The sequence below is a fragment of the Rhinolophus sinicus genome, chromosome 6 (genome assembly GCF_057876585.1).
Source record: "Rhinolophus sinicus isolate RSI-liver-muscle chromosome 6, RSI-T2T, whole genome shotgun sequence".
Classification (NCBI taxonomy): domain Eukaryota; kingdom Metazoa; phylum Chordata; class Mammalia; order Chiroptera; family Rhinolophidae; genus Rhinolophus; species Rhinolophus sinicus.
Genome location: NC_142506.1, coordinates 25,286,113 through 25,307,654, shown reverse-complemented (window position 1 = coordinate 25,307,654; position 21,542 = coordinate 25,286,113). Strand labels below are relative to the sequence as shown.

At 42.8% G+C, this 21,542-nt stretch overlaps 1 protein-coding gene and 1 long non-coding RNA gene across 2 annotated transcripts in view; one reads left to right on the top strand and one right to left on the bottom strand.

The window, feature by feature from the left end:
• LOC141567827 (uncharacterized) overlaps positions 1-21,542 on the top strand; it is a 178,060-nt gene that overhangs the window by 6,304 nt on the left and 150,214 nt on the right. The window lies entirely within an intron of this gene.
• On the bottom strand, positions 12,769-20,393 carry LOC141567811 (uncharacterized). Its single transcript, XM_074316335.2, has 2 exons — positions 20,082-20,393; positions 12,769-14,680 (listed from the first exon to the last, which is right to left on the bottom strand). The coding sequence occupies exon 2, from the start codon at positions 14,444-14,446 to the stop codon at positions 13,223-13,225; it is 1,224 nt and encodes a 407-aa protein (XP_074172436.1). The 5' UTR covers positions 14,447-14,680; positions 20,082-20,393; the 3' UTR covers positions 12,769-13,222.

Sequence of the window (21,542 nt, the reverse complement as noted above, 5' to 3'; positions counted from 1 at the left end):
ATTTCGATTTATGAATGCCGCAAATTTTATGGATGTATGGTGTCATTAGATAGTAAAATTCATGCTAAATTTGCAGTTTTAGGGGTTGATTTTAAAGGTCTGGAACCGATTAATCCATTTTGTATTACTTTCTATGGGGAAACCGTGCCTCGGTTTTTGAACATTTCAAAGTCGATCAGACTTCTGGAACGGATTACGTTAGAAAACCGAGGTACCACTGTATATTATATTAGACCTGGTTTTATATTATAGTAAAATAAGACCAGGTCTTATATTAATTTTTGCTCCAAAAGACGCATTAGAGCTGATTGTCCGGCTAGGTCTTATTTTCGGGGAAACGCGGTACACCTCTCTACAGAGGAGTGACTTATCCATTGGGAAAGGGTGAGGAAGTGAGTTTGGGTGAGGAAGTGAGCATGTATGGCTCTCTCCCTTTCTCTCTCTTCACTCAGAAAAGCCTAAGATCTGGGGTTGCTCTTGGTTACGTGGTAAGCTTAGATCTAAGTGCCCTGCCCTGTTGGGGATGCCTGAGTGTGGGCAATGCTGCCAAAGACTCGATGGGTATAGCAAATGCTATGGCTGCTCACCTCTCTCCTCCCAACCTTTACGTCTATAGCCAGAAGGTTGCTTATTAAAAATACCCTCTAGGTATTTTTCCTGGCCACAAACGCATGCTTGGTCCATGCACAAGACAAGCTGGAAGAGCCCTAGAATTGATATCCCAAAGTCAGTTCTCAAACAAGGATGGAGTGGGAGTTGATGAATAAATGTGCTAGCTTTAGGGACACTAAGTTGAGATAACTCTGAGGTGTGTTCTCTGCTTTCTCCCAGAGTCCTCAGCTGGACTGAGTGCAGGCTGTCTGCAGTGCTAACTGGCTTTGGAATGTAATCTTTGCCAGTTTTTCTCCTTTCCCTGTCTCGTTTCCTACTCTTCTGCTCAGATTAATTTCCGAAAAAGAATTAGTTGCAGTCAAATCCTTGTCTTGGGTCCTGCTTCTGGGTGAATCTGTACAGGGTCCTTTGTTAGGAACCACTATCACCTCCCACGTATGTCACTTTTCTCCAATAGCTCATGAGTCATAAAGCTGGCATTTCCAGCCCTAGCTTCCTGACCTCTGTTTATATCAGTTAGTTCAGAACTCAGGAGGGTATAAATGATCTATATCATTGGGGCTCCTATTCAAAAGCCCATAAATTTTACTTTTACACTTCTCCTAGTTTTCTTACAATAAAATTTAAAAATATGAAATTAAGCCTCATAGACCATCATTAAGTAAATATGGCTCATAACCCTCTCTGTTTCTGCTAATGACATGGAGGAAAAAACATTATATATATATGATACATTTTTTTGTTTTGTTCATAGTGAGTGGTATAGTCTCATGATAAGTTTAATCTCATTAGCTAGCATTTGACAAAAATTGCGTCAGTTGACAGTATTAAATGTTTTTCGTTTTTCAGTTTTTCATGTTGGATAACCACATTTACATCTGTCTCTTTATTCTACCTTTGTATATGTGGTTTTCTCAGAAAACAGAAAATATTTGTAATAGTGCGTTGCTCTTTATTTTCATTTGCTCTTGGAACTGAGTCAGGAAAATTTACAAATGGAAAGTTGATGCTAAGAAGTTAACCTGATATGCAAACTTGGGTTAATTATTTAGCGTCAATCTCCTCATCTATAAAATGGACGTGAAATTATTTTACCTATATCACAGGATTGCTGTTAATATCAAATGTGAATGAAAATGTCTCTTAAGCATAAAGTAGTATAAAAATGGTAGTTTTGATGTCCTCAGGGATAATTTCGTTTTGCAGGCCAAGAGGGATACCTAATTCTCAAGAATAGGGCTAAGTTGAAAGTACAGGTGAGGCTACCACAAGAGCACCTTGACCTCGGAAGTAGAAAGATGAAATTTTCTGGGGGCAGATGTGTGTGTGTGTGTGTGTGCCAGTCTATTCTAAGCATGATAAATTTAAGTGCCATACAGGTGAAAGGGAGTTGATTGTTTTGCTTGATTCTTTGCAGCAGAGACAATTACCCAAATAGAACCTTCTCTAAAATTGCTAGTAAGAAACTGAAGTAAGATTATTTACATCGGGAGTGTGGAAAAGCCAGCTACAATTCCTTGGAATTGATCAATAGCTGTGAGCCTCAAGTAGCTGTCCATCTCACCTGGTGCTTATGCTCCCAGGTGGGAATGCACCTGACAGTCAAGTTTATTAAGGTAATTTTGCTGTTTGCTGCATATCTGACCCCTAAGAACCATTGTTTCTTCCTCCCAAACGTGACATTCGTTCAATAAAATAGACATTCTCTGATATCATGAAAAAAATTGGGAGTTCATTTATCATAGTGTTCATTAATGAACTTTTTTGATGTTTGTGAGTTTCTATATTTGATATCCTATTATTATTATTATTATTATTACATCTCAAGCATCTCCAGAATATTATGTCCTAGTGTAAATTTAGGCAAACTATTAAAAATAAACACAGTGTTTTTATTTTCTAGCTTTCACTGACACCTGGTGGCCTGTCATGCCATGTGGGGAAAGAAAGCCATGCTAGGTTGTGCTTTGGCTGGACAGCAGCTTGGCATCTTCTGACTGTATAATGTACCTGGATCTCAGAGAATCTTCAATTTCTAATTCAAGTTGTATGTATCCCATCTAGAGCCCCTTGCCATGACCATCCAGTTTCCGTGTCATATTTTCAATGATGGGTTTCACTTCTTTGCTAAGGATTTTCAGTATTAGGATTTTTATTTTTGCTGAGGTTAAATTTACTTTCTACTTTATACAGCTATTAACATTCTCTCCTCCCATATTCCTTCTGGATATTCCTTGTATAGATTCTCATTGTTGTTATTTGGGACAGAAATGGAAGCCAAATGGCTCATAAGATGTGTTGGATGGTCTAGACTGAGATCTGCCTTCTCAACTGCAGATTGTGTGTGTGTGTGTGTGTGTGTGTGTGTGCGCGCGCGCTTGTGTGTGTGTGCATGTGTGTGTGTGTGTTTGTGTGTATGTGTTTAGGGAGAGGAGGAGTTAGAAATATAGAGTTCAGTCTTCATTCTGACTTTATTTACCTTTGCCCATAGTGTCACACAGAAACTGTCTTGGAAAGTGAAATTGAGTCAGTATAGAAATGGTCTGTTCTAAGCCTGTTGGCATTCTAGGATATTAACTAATCACCCATCCTCTTCTCTGAGAACAAATAGGTACAAAACTGATTCAGGGTAAACAAATAAAATTAAATGATTAGTTTTTAAATCAAGAACTAATGATTGCCAAAGCCTAGGGCTCCCTGGTTGGCAACAAAGGCAAAATCACAGGCCTCCTACTACCTGCATCTAAATCTAGACCTTGATGTGGCCTTAGAGAGAGTTGAGTCAGCAGAGCAGACAGTGACTTGACTCTGCCAGGGATTGGAGGATCTGAGGCTGTCACACAGCCTGGTGGGAGTGCAGGGAGAAGGGAAACGTTCCCATGTTAGTGCACGCGAGTAGATAAACTGTAATAGCCTTGGAATAGTGAGGTCTAAAACCAATGCAGGCCAAAACGAAAACTCAGTCATGGTTGAGAGGCACCACACAATGCTTTTTGGCTCTGTATGAAGTTCACAGTTGTTACCATGTCTGTTTCTATTCCATTCCAGCAGTAAAGAGGATCTGACACATTGGGTAAAAATAGCCAATAGACAAGAAGCTGAATGCCTTAGTAACTCATTCGAATACATTGGTTTGCAAAGTGGGGACAGATTGAGGAAAATGCAGAAAATAATTATGTAGAAATCCTACACGTAAATAAGAGGACCTAGTAGGCACTGACAAAAGAAGTGCTATTTGGAAATTCAAGGAGAATGGGAATAATGTGGGGGGAATACATATGTATATTTCCTACAGAAGCTCACACTTAGGGCTACAATTAGTGTCACATCACAAACTCTCCATGTGCCCAGCACCATGCTGGGTGTTTGCTATGGGAGGTCTTCTGTTCTTCAGTCAGTGTCCCCTCTAAAGTGTGTGTTGGGGTTCTCCAGAGAAGCGGAAGCAATAGGATAGATAGATATAGATATAGAAAGAGATTTATTATAAGAAAGAGAATATTTTAAGAAATTATATAGAGGCTGAGAAGTCCCAGGATTTGCCGTTTGCAAGCTGGAGAACCAGGAAAGGCAATGGTAGGATTCAGTCCAAGTCCAGGGGAGTGAGAATTAGGGGAGCTCCCAGTATGGTGTAACCTCTAGCATGAAGTCTATGGCCAGAGAACTGGGAAGGGTGATGGGGGGTGGGGTACCGATGTAAGTCCCGGAGTCCAAAGGCCCAAGAATCAGGAGCTCCAATGTCTGAAAGCAGGAGAAAATGGATGTCTCAGCTCAGGGAGAGAGAGAGAGAGGATTCTGCCTTCCTCTGCCTTTTAGTTCTATTCAGACCCTGGATGAATTGGGTGATTTCCACTCACAATGGTGAGGGCAGATGTTTTTTTTTCCTCAGTCCACTTATTTAAACGGTAATTTCTTCTGGAAACACCCTCACAGACACACCTAGAAATAATGTTTTCCCAGCTATCTGGGCATCCCTACCCCAGTCAAGGTAAAATATTAAATGAACCATCACAAAGGGCCTCAAAAATTCCTGATATTTAATACATAATTATTTTTTTGCTCTTTTCATAGGCAACAAATAGGATTAACAAACTGTGCTTATTGTTTATTGTTCTTAAGTCATTGCAAAAAAATCTACATTTTATAAAAGGGGAGAAAGTATGTGGATTTCAGAAAATTTCTGGGATTAAACTCTTATTTGTCCCCCAATTTTTCATGCTGTTTAATGGTTCCATAACAGAGAGAGATCTGCCCATTCTTGACTCAAAGGAAGGAAGAGTTGTGATTAGACAGCACAGTTTGAGGCCCAGGAGATACTAGGAGTACATAGCTTCTCCTCACCTTTGGAAGCTAGTCAAGGCATGAGGTTTGTCTGTAGATTGTATGCAAGCCTTAGGAGTCCTGGACAGCTCAGGTGGGGAAGACACACACCATGCTCAGAGCACGGGCACAGCTCGTATTATTTGGGTACTATCTGGCCCACATGTTGTTAGGTGAGGCAAAGTCCTTTTGGCTGGTCTCTCCAATTGTCCTAAATTTCTATCTCATTGTGATTAGACAATACAGAGTAAAGTCCTGCCTAGAATGGGGAGGTATCTCTGATTTTGTAAAGCTCCTAAGATACTTGGCACAGAGTTTTGGCTGACACCAAAACAGTACTGGAGAAAAACACTTGAAAAATACCTTATTCCTACAACTGTCAAAAGTCTGTCTTTCTCTGGGGCTAGTATGATACCTTAAAGACAGGAGTCATGTCTTATCTATCTTGGTATCCTTAGCAACTAACACATCAGGAGGTACAAAATAAATTAGATAAATGGACAGAAGTTAAGGCTATCAAGGGGAACCGTAGGAGGTGAGACTAGCAGGATAGAATGACTATAGGCAACTCATGAGGTGTCTTGAATGAAGTCTGGCTAACGTGTCATTGATTTGAAAAGTAAAACATATTATTTAGTTGACTATTTGAGTCTGAAACTATAATACTAGCTTAAAGTCCAGGAAAGTCATACAAATGAGAAACTATGGTGACAAGGCCTCTGCATGTGATTTGTGAACTCACCTAACTCAAATAGGATAGTGCTTCACTGTCTAGAAGAGGAGAGAGTTAAAAATGGATCTTACCAAGTCTCTCGGCATCAGGTGTTCATGGGCGCTTTTGGCCGGGGTTGAATCGTAGAGAATTCCTGCCTGCATTCTTGGAGTGCCCCAAGTGCCAACTGTCTGTGGTTTTGATTAAAGATAGATCTATGTGCCTTGCATGCCAGACTTGCAGGCGGCAGAGTTGACTTTCTGCCATGAAATGTTAGCAGCCCTGGCTTTTGTGCTTACGCACAAAGGATCATCCTACAGCTGGAAGAAGGCTTCAGGGCTGCCTGGAAGTCGGGGGAATATTTGTGTTAAAAAGATTTCCTTTTAAAATAGCCTAGGCCTTCAATCCACTGACTGTTTAGGGAGGCACTCGTCTCCTTTCATAAAATTTATCCTAAGAGAGGTATTAAAATGTTGTTAGGGATGGCCACCAGTCTGGCTTGCAGTTTAAGAGGGAGATCGAAACAATGATATACTTAGGAAAGGACTTTTGAGCCTCTTCTTCCTGGGAAAGAGGACGAGACAGTTCAATCAAGTTTATGAACGAAACTGTCAACAAAAGTTTCGGATAGCTGTTTAGATCTCAGATTGGGCCTCCCTTCAAAAGAGTGTTACAGAAAATTTAGAACTGTCAGATCATTTTATCCTGTTGCTTACAACTCTTCAGTGATTCTTTATTGTTTCTTGAGTAATGTACAAACTCTTTAATATGACGTTCATAGCTCTTCAAAATACAGTTCCGAAGTTCCTTTTCAGTGTCTTCATGCAATTCCTTCCATCTGCTTGTTTTTCATCCCACAGACACCTGGTATAACCTCACACACCTCTCTAGCTCCTTCTACTATGTTCTCTGAAACAACCCTGCATATTTTGCTTCGGGTGAAATACATACAACATAAAATAGCATTTTCACCATTTTAAAGTATAAGATTCAGTGCCTTAATTGCATTCATAATACTGTGCAACCATCCTTACCTAATTCCAGAACTGTTTCATCACTGCAAAAAGAAACCTGTACCCATTAAGTAGTCACTGCCAATTTCCCGCTCTCCTACCAGCCCTCGGAAACTGCTGACCTGCTTTCTGTCTTTATGGATTTACCTATTTTGGGTATTCTATGTAAATGGAATCACATTATATGTGCTCTGTGTGTCTGGCCTCTTTCACTTAGCATCATGTTTTCAAGGTCCATCCATGTTGTAGCATGAATCAGTACCTCATTCCTTTTGGTAGCCGAATAGTATTCCATTGTATGGATTTAGCACATTTTGTTTATCCATTCATCCATTATGGATATTTGGGTTATTTCCACCTTTTGGCTATTGTGAATAGAGCAGCTATGAGCATTTGTTTACAAAGTTCCTTTTAGGTACACGCGCACACACACATGCACGCACACGCACACACACACACACACACACACACACACACCCTTAGAAGCAGAATTGCTGGGTCATATTGTAATTTTAGGTTTAATTTATCAAAGAACCACCAAGCTATTTCCTACAGTGGCTGTGCCATTTTACATTTCCTTCAACAATGTGTGAGGATTCCAGTTTCTCTACATGCTCACCAACACGTCTTATTTTTCATGTTTTTCCTATGGCCATCCTAGTGGGTGTAAAGTGGTATCTTGTTGTTTTAATTTGCATTTCTCTAGTGATTAATGATGTTGAGCATTTTCTCATGTGCATGTTGACCATTTGTATATCTTCTTTGAAGAAATGTCCATTTAAGTTCTTTGGCCATTTTAAATTATCTTTTTTGTTGCATTGTAAGAGTTCTTTTATATTCTAGATATTAGACCCTTATTGGATATGTGATTTGCAAATATTTTCTCCCGTTCTGTGGATTGACTTTTTACTTTTTTGATGTTTCCTTTGATGCATAAAAGTTTTCAAAGTTGCTGAAGTACAATTTATCTATTTTTTCTTGTGTTGCTGTGCTTTTGGTGTAATATTTTAAAAAGCATTGCCAAATCCAAGGTCATGAAAATTTTCCTCCATGTTTTTTCCTAAGAGCTTTATAATTTTAGTTATTTAAAAACTTTTTTCATTAGTTTCATGTGTACAAAGCAACATAATAGTTAGAGATTTAAATGTCTCATAAAGTGATAACCCACCCTGCAAGCTACTACCCCTCTGACATCTTGTATAGCTGTTATAATACAATTGACTATCTTCCCTATGTTGTACTTTACATCCCATGACTGTATATACATATATATTTTAGTTATAGTTGACATTCAATATTATTCTACTTCAGCTTCAGGTGTATAATGCATTGGTTAGGCATCTACACAGTCTATGACATGACCCTCTCCAATAAGTCCAGTGCCCATCTGGCACCTTACATGATCTTTACAACATTGTTGATTATATTCCCCAAATTGTACTAACTACAAATTTGTATTTCTTAATACCTTCACCTTTTTCACCCTGACCCCAACCCCATTCCCATCTATCACCCTGATAGATCTAGTACTTATGTGGCACAATACTTACTTATTACGATATTATTGAGTATATTCCTTACACTATACCCTATGTCCCCATGACTGCTGTGTAACAACCAATTTGTTCTTCTTAATACCTTTGCCTTTCACCCATCCTTAACCCTCCTCCCATCTTAAAGAAGTTCCTCTAAGATTCCTTATGATATTGGTTTGGTCGTGATGAACTCCTTCAGCTTTTTCTAGTCTGGGAAGCTCCTTATCTGTCCTTCAATTCTAAATGACAGTCTTACTGGGTATAGCAATCCTGGTTGTATGTTGTTGCTTGGAATATTTCCTGCTACTCCCTTCTTGCCTGCGAAGTTTCTGATGAGAAATCAGCTGCCAGTCTTATGGGGGCTCCCTTGTAGGTAACTAACTGCTTTTCTCTTGCTTCTTTTAAGATTTTCTCTTTGTGTTTAACCTTTGGCATTTTAATTAAGATGTGTCTTGGTGTTGGCCTCTTTGGGTTTATCTTGTTTTGGACTCTGTGCTTCCTGGGCTTGCATGTCTATTTCCTTCACCAGGTTAGTGAAGTTTTCTGTCATTATTTCTTCAAGTAGGTTTTCAATTCCTTTCTCTCTCTCTTTTCCTTCTGGTACTGCTATCATGTGAATATTGGTACACTTGATATTGTCCCTGAGGCCCCTTAAACTTTCCTCAGTTTTTTGGATTCTTTTTTCTTTTTGCTGTTCTGGTTGGGTGTTTCCTGCTACCTTATCTTCTACATCGCTGGTTGGACCCTCTGCTTCATCTAATCTACTATTGATTCCCTGTAATATGTTCTTCATTTCCATTATTGTATCCTTTATTTCTGACTGGTTCTTTTTCATGGTTTCCATTTCCATTTGTGTGCTTCCTATCTATATCTCTGTTGAAGTTCTCCCTGACATCACTGAACATCCTTATAACCAGTGTTTGGAACTCTGCATCTGATAGATTGCTTATCTCCATTTCATTTAGTTCTATTTGTGGAGCTTTGTTCTGTTCTTTTATTTGGGACATGTTTCTTTGTCTCCCTACTTCGGCTGCCTACCTGTGTTTTTTTTTTTTTTCTATGTATTAGGTAGGGCTTCTGTGTCTTCCAGTCTTAGTATAGTGGCCTTATGTAGTAGGTGTGCTGTGGGGTTCAGTGGCGCAGTCTTTCTGGTCACCTGCGTCACACACTGCAAGTGTGTGGGCTGTGTGTGCCCTCCTCTTGTGGTTGAGACTTGGTTGATAATTGCACATCAGTAAGAAGGACTGACCCTTGGGCTCACTGGTTGTGAGGACTGGCCTTGACAACAGTGGAAGAATTGTGCAGGGGTTGATCTTACAGAGCAGGATCTGCCTCAGCAGGACTCGGGTGCCTGCACAATCTGCCCCTTGGGTTTGTTGCACTTGGAGGTGACTGGGTGATGCTCCAGCTTGTCCTGAAGCTGGCCACTGGAGGAGCCAGCCCAGGACCTCCTTGGAGGGGATCCACTGTAGGTCAAGTTCAGCCATAGCCCATGCCCCACCTGAGACCACCCGGCAAGAGCCACAAAGAAATCTGTGGATGGCTGTCACCCATGCTGTGCTTGGAAGTGCCTTGAGAGGCCAAGCCACAAACAAAGACCAGCTGCCACTAGTGCCACCTTAGGGCTGCTTGGCCAGAGGTACAGGACTTGCTCAAGCCAGATGCTGCTTGTCTGGGTTCTGAGAACCTTTGAGAGACCCTAGGAAAGTCTGTAGCATGAGCTAAGGCAGCCAGTTTGTATGAAAAGGCCACTGGAAGTGGTTTGGGTATGTCTGTAAGTTGGGTGGGGTGGGGTCTCAAATCGCCAGTGTGTGGCGAACAAACGTAGGAGACTCAGATATGGCGGCTGCCTGCGTCTGTATACCAGGAAGGGGGAGGGCTCAACAAAGAAACAATGGCCTCTGCCAGCTCCTCCGTCCAGGAGAAAGCCACCTCTCCAGCCCCCGTCCCAAGCCAGACAACTCAGTTCCCCAGCATATGTTGCTGCCGCCTCTCCAGCTGCTGCCCCGCCCTGAAGCTCTGAGCAAGTGATTCTGTTGGTGGGTAAGTCCACATGCGGTCCCTTTAAGAGGAGAGCCTGTGAGTGCAGCTGCACTGTCTCACTCAGTCACAATCTCCACTGTTTTTCACAATCAGAAACTATGGGGACTTCTCTTCCCGGCACTGGCACCCTGGGCTGTTGTGGGGCTGGGACCTCTGACTCCTCTGGGGTTTGGGGGGACCCCCACAGCTGAAATATACCTCCCAATCTTTAATGGTCACACATGTGGGTGTGGGACCAGCCCATTCCTCATCTCTGCTCCTCATTCTGGTCTGGAGGTGGCTTTTTCTGTGCATCCTTAGTTGAAGGGCTTTAGATCAGCAAGATTTTAGGTGATTCTCAATAATGGTTGTTGTGTAGATTAGTTGTAATTTTGATGTCGTTGTGAGAGAAGGTAAGCACAGCATTTACCTACTACGTCATCTTAGTATCTCTATAATTTTAGTTCTTATATTTAGGTCTTTGGTTCACTTTGAGTTGATTTTGTACATGGTGTAAATTGTGGATATCCAGTCTTTCCAACACCTTCTCCTGACAAGACAACCCTGCAGTTCTGACATTTCCCTATTCCTTTTCTTTAAGTGAAGCCTGGTTTTCCCTGATGATACCACTTTTCTGGCAACCTTCTCCAAAAGAGGCCTTTTCCCCTACCTTCTCCTTCTCATTTATCCTGCAGAGGTCAGTGCACATTAAGGTTCCATTGTCTGCTTTGACCTCCCTGCTCCCCCACTAACCCTTGTTGGTGCCTTTCTTTGGACTCCCAACATTATCCACTTGTGCCACCTTAAACTTGGAGAATTCTTTGTCTATAACTGAACCATTCTTGTCATCTTTGTAGGTTTCAAACATTGTGTTGATGACTGGCCTCTTCATTCATTAACTTTCACAATATCAGAATCTTGATCTTTCCTTTTCACAGCCATCATTAGTGAGGCCATGATTTGGATTGTGTCATCCTCTGAATCAGCTTCCTTTATGAGGTTTAAAACTCTGCAGTTCCTTCCTCTCAGCTCACCTGACTTCTGTCTCTTGCTCTTTTACTCTTTTACTCTGGCTGAATTTGATATTAACTTCTGGTATTATTTACGACTTCATTGCCAGCTCTGATTTTTCTAAAACAACATAAACCGTTTGTAACTTTTAATTTTAATAAAATTTCAGTCTTACAGAAAAGTTGTAAAAATAGTACAAAGAACTGTACTCCATATTCAGATTCACCACTTATTTACATTCTTCCTTTTTAGCTTTATCATTCTTTTTTTATTCCTGAATCTGAATACATTGCAAAAATAAATTGCAAAGCACCCCTTTACCTCTCAGTATTCCAAGATGCATTTCCCAGAACAAAGATAATCACTTACATAGAGTAAAATAATGTAAATCAGGAAATGTACTATTGAATATTATCTCTCATCTAATTCATATTCTATAATCAAATTTCATCAATTTCCCAATGTCTTTTTTCTCCTTCAGCTCAGGATTCAATCCAGTATTATTCACTCCTTTTTGTTTCCCTGTATTTTAGTGTCTTAACCTGGAATGCTTTCTCTGTATTTTTTGTTTTTCTAGACCATGACTTTTTTTTTAAAGAGGATCGGTAAAATCTCTAGAATGTCCTTTCATTTGGGTTTATCTGTGGTTTCCTTATGATTACATTCATGCATTTTCATCAGGAATACTACAGGAATAATATGTCCTCAGTGCATTGTATCAAGAAGCATATAATAAGACATTGTCCTGTTGTAGATTATATTAACTGTGATTGCTATTTTAGTGTCAACCAGCTCTCTTCACTGTCAAGTTATTACATTTCTCATTGTCATTAATGATAACCCATGGGGAGATACTTAGAGATAATATAAACACCTGATCCTCATCAAACACTCAGCCACTAGTTGATCACTCATACCTAAGTCATCTTTTACAAAGATGGTAGCCAAATGCTGATTTCCCTCCCGTAACACTGTCATTGCTTTAAATTTATTAGTTGTCATTCACTATAAGGTAAAACTTTACTTTCTCTTATTAATTTATTTATATTAGTATTGACTTACGGGTTTTTTTATTCAAAGTTATTATTTATTAATGTCAATTATTTTGGTGCTCAAATTTCCCAAGATTTAGTCAGTGAGAGTCTCTTCATGCTAGTTCTTGTGTCCTTTTGACATGTCCCCATTATTTTTTAAATGATTCCTTACTTTCTGGCACAGGAAGATGTTCCAGCCTTACCTTACTACTATGCTCTGTTGTTTCTTAAGCACCTTGATTCCTTTTTGTGAAGACTGGTATTTTAAAATGAGGATCTATATTCTAAGAGTGTTCATTGCTCCTGGAGTGTTAATGTTTCTAAGTCTTCTCAGCAGAAAAAGCTGTGTGTGTGTGTGTGTGTGTGTGTGTGTGTGTGTGTATGTGTGTGTACTAGAAATATCTGTATCAAACATCATGAGTTAATACGAATGAAACCAGAGGCCACTGAGTCTGTGCTCGTGCTGCCTGCGCCATTCAGCCAATAGACTGACACAGGAGTTGGGTCGTAGTATAAGTGTTTATTATCAGAGTATCAGTGGTCTGGGAAGGCAGCCGGTTAACACCTTCAAAAACTGCTTTAACATTCCCAGACCAGCTTCCGGTATTTAAGGGAAAATCTAGGCAATCCAGAGGCTAGGTGACAGTTCCAGGGGTCTGCATGGAGGCTTCCCTCTGGCAATATGGCTCTCCAACATGGTCATCAACCCACGAGCAGTGATGGAAGTAACCTGGAAGGAATGCTAGGCCATAAAGATTGTGATCAGTAAGCATGAGGATTTTAATCATAAGTTTCATGGTAATTTTCTAAAGCAGGGAACTAGGACAGGGGGCATTGTGAGCTCAAGCTGCAGGAGGGTGATCCATTGTTAAGCTATAGGGCCGGGAGAGGCAAGCCAGGGACACTGAATGGGGTCTCAACTGGGCCCTGTTTCAATCCCCCACTGTCAAAAGGCAAAGTCCGAATCTATGAGACTAGCTTGAGGTGAAATTGGTCTCTGTGACATTGACGAAAGCCTGGAGCTTCCGGTGTCCATCGGGCCTTCGGCAGGCAGCTGGCAGCAGACCTGTAAGTGGGGGTACAATGAATACAGCAGCAAGTCATAAGCCCTACAATTACAAACAAAAGGAAAATGAAAAATGTTTCCCTTAAACCAGCAAGGTTGGGGAGCCAGGAGATGAGTCGGGAGAGATTAAGACCAAAGGACTCTTCTTTCTGTTTAATATTAGATATGAGATCGTGAATTTGTTTAACCTTCCCCTCAATTAGGTGGGAATTATCGGTAAGGTTAAAGCAGCAAAGTCCTTTGAATTCCTCACACCCATGGTTATATCTTAGCAACAAATAATCTATAGCAGCCCGATTTTCAAGGACGGCCTCTCTGACTTGTCCCAGCTCTTCCCCGAGAGCATGGATGGCCTGAGAGGTAGCATTCAGGGCTTTTACCATAGAGCAGGCCATGCTGCTGATTTCTATATTCAGGGCAATAGTCATGGCTGGCATCACAACGAGAGATAAGGCTGTGTATTCAGCTGGACTAAACAAGTGCTGCTCACTATTGCAGTCGGAACTTAAAACAATTTCTGTGTGATGTTCGGTTGGGTGGGGTCTCTGTGGCAGAAAAACAGTCAGTCTTCCAAGGGAGCAAGGCCCTCCTGTACTGTTGGCTGGTACATAAGAATAGACAGTTCTTCCACAGATAAGGAACCAGCCGGCGGGTAATTTAACATGTCCGTTGGCATAACTCACTGAGGTGGTAGAACTACAGTTCAGGTCTGCGTCAGCTGTAAGGACGAAACAAGAGTGGGTACAACCAGTAAACATCACACAGTCCTCCACTGGGGTCACCGCCGAGACCTTGAGGGAAAACATAGCTCTGTCCTCCCTGGTGACGACAGGACCCCAGTGATAGATGTCAGAGTATGATATACGCTTGTCAATAGATTGGAACATTGTGTGATTCCTGATAGTCTCTAGTGGGGTACAAACTCCTATTAAGCAGGAGGTGAAGGTCTGTTCTACATACGTCCCTCCTGAAAGGCAAAAATCAGAGATATTAAGTACATGTTTAGCCAGATAAACCCAGATATTTTCATCCCTTTCAAATGGTATTGGTCCCTCCGAGGAACATCCCAGGAGGACTGCCGTGAGAACAAGTATTTGAGGTCCCCTAATGGCGTGGGTCTCCATGTGGCAGTATCTTCTCTCCTGTCTTCTAGTTCTGTCTTCTTTATTCTGGTGTGGTGAATCCAAGGCCAGATTCCCTCACGTTTGACGGCCGAGTGTGTGGTCAGGAGCACCGTCCACGATCTGGTCCACTGTTCGTTTAGCTGGTCAACGGGTCCTTGGTGTTTCTAAGTTTGGAGCAGTACTCTGTTTCCGGTCTTGAAAGGATGGTAGGGTCTCTCTGATGGGGCCAGCTCCCTGTTAAGGGCAAATTTATGTATGGTCTCTACTACCTGGGTAAGTTCCCTAAGAGAATTTCTAACATGCACATCGTGGTTAAACTCAGATGGAGCTATGTCCACTAGGGCCTGGAATGGTCTCCCATAAACAATTTCAAATGGGCTTAATTTAAGCCTGCTTCGGGGAGCCAGCCGGACTCTCAGCAGGGCAAGTGGTAGTGCTTGAGTCCGTGAGAGCTGAGTTTCCTGGCAGAGTTTTGCTATGGTCTTTTTAAGTGTATGATTCATTTTTTCTATTTTGCCCCAGGATTGGGGCCTCCATGGCGTGTGAAATCTCCAGGTAATATTAAGGTGTGTATTCACGCTCTGAGTGGTGGCCGAGATAAAGGATGGTCCATTGTCGCTTGCAGACTTTGGGGGAGTCTGTCCCTGGGGATGGTCTTCCAGAGCAGTGCTTTGACTATCTCAGCTGCCTTTTCTGTTCAAGTAGGAAATGCTTCTACCCACCCGGAGAAAGTACCTATGTATGCAGGCAGGTACCAGTAATATCCCCATGCCCTGGTCATTTGAGTGAAGTCAATCTGCCAGTCATCAAAGGGCAGCTGGCTTCTATATTGACGACCTTGGCCTCTAGCATCTGTGTACGTTTTTGGAATATTTTTTCTGGCAAATTGAGCAGTTATTGATAATATCTTGAGCTATTTGTGTCAAGTGAATTCCAGTGGTCCAGGGAGCTACATAATCAAGTAAAACATCTCTCCCAAAGTGCATGGCCTGGTGTACTTCTTGGAGAATCATGTCAGAAGAGAGGAGGAGGTGAAGACTTTCCCTTCAGAGTTGACCTTCCATCCCCCTGTTGAGCCATTCTGTGTGCAGCCCCTCTTGGATGCCTCTTCTAGGTCTGCTTCTGAATAGGCAGGCGGATGCTTCTGGACATCTATTATGGGAACCAGGGCCATGACTGTATCTAAGTGGGCTGCCTCCTTGGATGCAAAGTCTGCCTGTCTGTTTCCTGTTGGCAATTGATCTCCACCTTTCTGATGCATTATGGCCACTTGGGCGGGTTCTTGGACAGCCTTAGGTAGCTGTAAAATTTCTGAGGCCTGTTTTAGTTCTTTCTTCCCAGCCGTAAGGAGGCCATGTTCTTTCCAAATAGCCCTATGTGCATGTAACACCAGGAAAGCATATTTAGAGTCAGTGTAAATGTTGACTCATTTTCCCTTGGCTAGTTCAGGTGTATGGGTTAGTGCAATGAGTTCAGCCTTCTGGGCAAACGTACCTGCCAATAAAGGTTGGGCCTTTATTGTTTGGTCCAGAATAACCACTGTATACCCTGCTTTTCCGTCTCCTGTTGTTGATGAAGCTACTTCATCCACAAAAAGACTCCAACCTGGGTTCTGGATGGGTTGATCATATAGATCTGGCCAACTGGAATAGGCTAAGCCCACAGTTTCTATACAATCATGTATTAACAGTTCGTGGGGGAGGGGTAGCAGTGTTGCTGGATTTGGGACAGAGACGGTTTGGAGTTGGAGATTTGGATTATGTAGCAGGATGGCTTGGTATTTGCCCAGCCATCCAGCTATCAACCATAATCTGCCCTTTTGTTCCAGTAATGTCAATACCTGGTGTGACACTAGTCCGGTCATGTGCTACCCAAGAGAAAACATTTCTGCCTCTTGCATCAGTTCACAGGTGGCAGCTACAGCCCGTAGGAAGCTAGGCCATCCCTGCACTGCATTATCCAAGCTCTTAGGGAGGTAAGCAACTGGCTGTTGAGTTGTACCACTCATCTGGGTTAGCATCCTCAGGGCAAAACCTTGTTTCTCATGAATGTATAGGCGGAATGGCTTAGACACATTGAGCAGCCCAAAAGCAGGGGGAGAGCTTAAGAGCTCCTTTAATTTTTGGAAGGTGGTTTGACATTTAGGAGTCCAATCAAGGGCAATCTTTCCTTTTAGGGCCTCATAGAAGGGTGTGTTGATGAGACAAAATTAGGAATCCAAATCCTACAAAATCCAGGTATTCCTAAAAATCCCCGTAACTGCCTACTAGCTGTAGGAGTTTCAAGACCTTTTATTAAATCCTTCCAGTTTTTGAGGAGGTTTCTCTTCCTGGGCTCAAGGGAACCCTAGAAAGGTGACCCAGTTTTTACAGGTCTGGGCCTTTTCCCCAGAGACCTTATACCCACGTTCTGCCAGGTGATTTAAAGTTTCCGTAGTATTGTTTAAGCAATCTTGCCTGGAGTCACCGGTGATTAGCAAATCATCTAGATAATGCAGAAGCACTCCTCTTTCTAGTTGCAGGGTCTGCAAGCCGTGGGCCAATGTTCCCCCCACAAGAGGGTAGGAGAGTTTTCAAAGCCTTGTGGCAACAGTCTAGCAGTCGTGGGTTCTCAGTAGCGAGTCCGGGTTTTGCGACTCAGAGGCAAACAACTCTTGTGACTGCGGGTCCAAGGGCATGCAGGAAAGAGCATCCTTCGAATCCAGCACATTATATAGTACTGGGAAGTACCGAGAATTCCACTTTACAAGGTGTATGTATGGTTTAGGCACCATCGGATGACTGCCCTCTGTTATTTCATTAATTGTCCATAGATCCTGGACAAAATGACATTCCTGAGATTTGGGCTTTTGAACTGGTAGGATGGGGCTCTTATATGGTGACAGACAAGGCTGAATAAGGCCTAGGTCCTTGAATTTTTGAATTAAGGGTTGGATGTCTTTCAAAGCTTCCTTCTTGAGAGGGTACTGTCTTTTCCAGGGAGTTGAGGCCCCCTCCTTCAGTCTTATTTTTATCAGTTCACTGCTCTTGGCCCTCCCAGGGTTCCCATCTGCCCAGACGGAGGGACTGACCAGAAATAAGACAGTAGAGTTCTCTGACCTGTCTTCCAGCACTGTGGTTGGATCCTCTTCCAGGATCATCTGGAATCTATACGCATTTTCAATTGGTACCTGCAGGTGGAGCTGGTTCACTTCAGGAGCAAAAGTTATTTGAGCACGAAATTTGGAGAGTCAGTCCTCAGCCAGCAGAGGTATTGGACAATCAGGCATATACAGAAACTTACGTTGCAAATGTGTATCTCCCACTACATACTGTAATGGCTGTAGAAAATGTTGATATTCTGGCTTGCTGGTCACCCCAGTAATCTGAACAGTTAGGAAAGTCCAGTGATTTTTCTCATTCAGAACAGAGTATGCAGTGCCACTATCAAGAAGGAAGCCTACTTTCCTGTTTCCCACTGTCAATTGTACCTGAGGCTCCTTAGGGGTGATGGCTAAGGTCTGTTTGGGGAACAGAGGAGACCCTGGGCCCCATCATTCTTCCTCAGAACCGGCCATCCTTTCAGCCATCAGGGCTACTGGTGCTTTCTGGCCCTCTGGTTTGCCTTGGTTAAGGCATTCTTTCTTCCAGTGTCCTTGCTCTTTGCAGTAGGCACAATAGTCTTGCCCTAGTGGGGGGGTCTGAGTGCTGCCTATTCACACTTTGTCACTCATACTCCTTTATCTGATTCAGAGAAACGGTGGCGTCCTTAGCCTTTGGGTACTCACAGCTATTGTACACCTCGTATGCGATATCTACCAGCTGGGTGTGTGGCATGCTCATGACTCCACCTAACTTTTGGAGTTCATTCGGGATGTCCAGGGTACTCTCTGGACTGGTCATACGAGAATTTTCAGCCGCTGGGGGATCAATATCAGAATATTGGCTATAGGCTTGGTAAATTCTCTCCAAAAACTCTGAGCGATCCTCATTTGGTTTTTGTCGGACTGCCTGTAAGCTCTGTTGTTTTGGCACCGCTTTACATGGCCCCTCTCAAAGACATGGCTGGGAATGTTCTAATTTGTACTGATCAATCCTATCACTGGGGTCCCAGTCTGGCTCAACAAGAGGGATTGCCCCGTCTAGTGCTGGGGTCCCACAAGGGCCCTCTCGGTGTATCCTTTCAGCTTCTTCTTTGGTCTTGCCTATCACCAGCCTTCTCTCATCTGCAGTCAGCAGCATATGGAGCAGGGCTTGTACATCTGCCCAGGTGGGCCGGTGGGTGGCAAACACTGAGGAGATTAGATCAGTCATCTTTTGGGGGTTCTCAATAAGACAGGTTAAGATTTTTCCAGTTCATTAAATCCAAGGTGGAAAAAGGAGTATGTGCCCAATAGTATCTGGCAGGCTGTCCCCCAGGACCAGTTCCAATAGCCAGCCACTTCAAAGGGTATTGCCCTGCCGTGGCCCCTTGGCTCCCTAACCCTACTCCGAATTGTGTACCTTGTCTGGTATGAGAGGGGGAGACCATTCCATTAATCCTGTCTACATTAGGCACCCGGGTGGTGGGGGATCGGTTGGAGGTCATGGGTATTGATTTCCATCCGCCAGGACATTGAGTTTTTCCTCATCCTTTAATTTTCCTGGTCTAGAATCAGGGATTGGGATGGCTGCTGGTTCCAGCACTGAGACAGTCTGCCTCTGAATGATTAGTTTCCTTCTTTGCTAGCTTCCAAATTATGCAAACTAATAAACATCTGTACATAAGGTATTTCATCCCATTTTCCAGACCTCTGACAGGACAATTCCAGTTGCAAAACAGTATAATAATGAACCATTTAGCGGTCAGTGCTTTTCATAATCTAATGTATACATTGGCCAAGCAGTGTTGCAATGGAACACTAATTTCTTTTTGGTCAACGGCTTATAGCCATAGTCTTACCAATGACCTGATATTTTGCCCAACGGGCTCCCATCCGGGATTGAATCCTTAGATCTCATTGCTGAGCTAGAACAAATATGGCTATACTTAACATACACTTACACACACACAGACAGATCCAAGTATTCCTTGGATCAAATAGACAAAACCAGAAAAACCAAATTTGCATCTGAATACCAAAAACCAAACCTGACCAGGCACCAAATTAGGATGTGATGTCGTCTTACTCCTATACATGGTCCGTTGACCGTCAGACAATTGACCAGTGGGCTAAAACCGAAAACCAAATGTAGCCCCAAAGGCTGAAACCACAAACGCGCTTCCAAGACCAAAGCAAGCCTGCAACCAAAGCCCCTTACTGGTGGAGGTATTATGCCTCCCTGGACGTTGCAGTCTCACCTATTGGCGCCAATGGGTGAGTATGACCTCCAAATAGCCCTCAAAGAGGAGCCCCAGATGGTGAGTGCAAGATCCTCTGGTTGCACACGCTGGGGCCACCCCGCTTTCTGATCCAGTAATTAGAGGCAGGAAGCAGAGCAAATGCTTATTCTATCCCAATTGAGCAAAAGGATGTCCATGACAGGTGGGCCCTAGCGCAACCCCCACCTCAGGGAGAAAAATCACTCGGCAGCTGCTTCCAGAGGTTGGTCTTGCGCCAAAGAATCTGCCCAGTCCCAGGGAGCCCCTGAAACCCTCCGCAAGCCGAAAGACTTACCGGAGGAACCCGGAGGCTGTCCCGCTGAAGAGTCGCCAGAAACTGAAACCAGAGGCCAACTGAATCCTGGCTTGTGTTGCCTGTACCCCTCAGCCAATAGACCGATTCAGGAGTTGGGTGGTAAAATAAGCATTTATTATCAGAGCATCAGTGGTCTGGGAAGACAGCCCGTTAACACTTCAAAAACTGCTTTAACATTCCCAGACCAGCTTCCGGTATTTAAGGGAAAAATCTAGGCAATCCAGAGGCTAGGTGACAGTTCCCCGGGGTCTGCATGGAGGCTTCCCTCTGGCAACATGACTCTCCCACGTGGTCATCAACCCAGGAGCAGTGATGGAAGTAACCTGAAAGGAATGCTAGGCCATAAAGATTGTGATCAGTAAGCATGAGGGTTTCAGGGTAATTTTCTAAAGCAGGGAACTGGGACAAGGGACATTGTGAGCTCAAGCTGCAGGAGGCAGCTCCATTGTTAAGCTATAGGGCAGGGAAATGAGAGACCAGGGGCACTGAATGGGGTCTCAACTGGGCCCTGTTTCACTAATACTTTTAAATGCAGTCTAGACTTCTCCATTTCTGTTTGTGATTTCTTCTCCCTCAGTGAGGATACCTGGCTCCCACTATTCTCAATATACGGACCTACTTGCTCAATCCTGGAATATTACACACAATAGTTTCAGTATTACTAATGCATCACTGTGGGAAAAAATCTATTAATTAAAGTTCAATATTTATTTGCTTTTTTTTTTCTCTTTGGACTGAAGGGGGATTTTGAGTTCTCTTCAGGGCAACTAAATTTGAGATATTAATACATATCTGAATAGAGACGTAGAGCAGGCTTTCTGGATCTCAGTGGAGACATCATGAGAGAGAACGGTTCAGGAATCATCAGATTAAAATGATATTTAAAAAAATTTAAAGCCAGAGCATTGAATAAGTTTATAAAAGAAAGTGAAGAGAGAGAAGAGAGCTGAGGAGGAGGATCCAGCAAAGGAGACTGAGAAAGAGGGGCCACTGAGAATATAATATTCTGGATGCCACCTGAATGTTTCAAGAAGGAGAGAATCAGCTGTGCCAAATGCTGCCAAAAGGCCTCAGAAGATGAGGTCTGACAACTGACCACCAGATTTGTCCATTGGTAATCTTGACAAGTGAGGTCTTCATGAGGTGATTAGGATAAATGCTTAGGAGGAGTTAAAACACAGGCAATCCCTCACTAAGAATGGGAAGTGAGGTAATGGAGACAGTGAGTACAGACCAAATCTTGAGAACTTTTGTTGTAAATGGGAGCAAAATAAAGGGTTGGAGGGACTTGTGTTATCTTTTTAAAGATGTCAGATATTACAGCATGTAAGTATGTTGATAAGAATGACTCCATGGAGACAATAAAAGGATGATGTAGGAGAGAGAGGGGAACTAATCAGGAGTAAAGTCTTCAAAGAGTTGGGAATATAAAGCTCCATT

Bases quoted from the DNA above. Each gene is read 5' to 3' on its own strand.
- LOC141567811 (XM_074316335.2), bottom strand. From the start codon at position 14,446: ATGGAGACCCACGCCATTAGGGGACCTCAAATACTTGTTCTCACGGCA.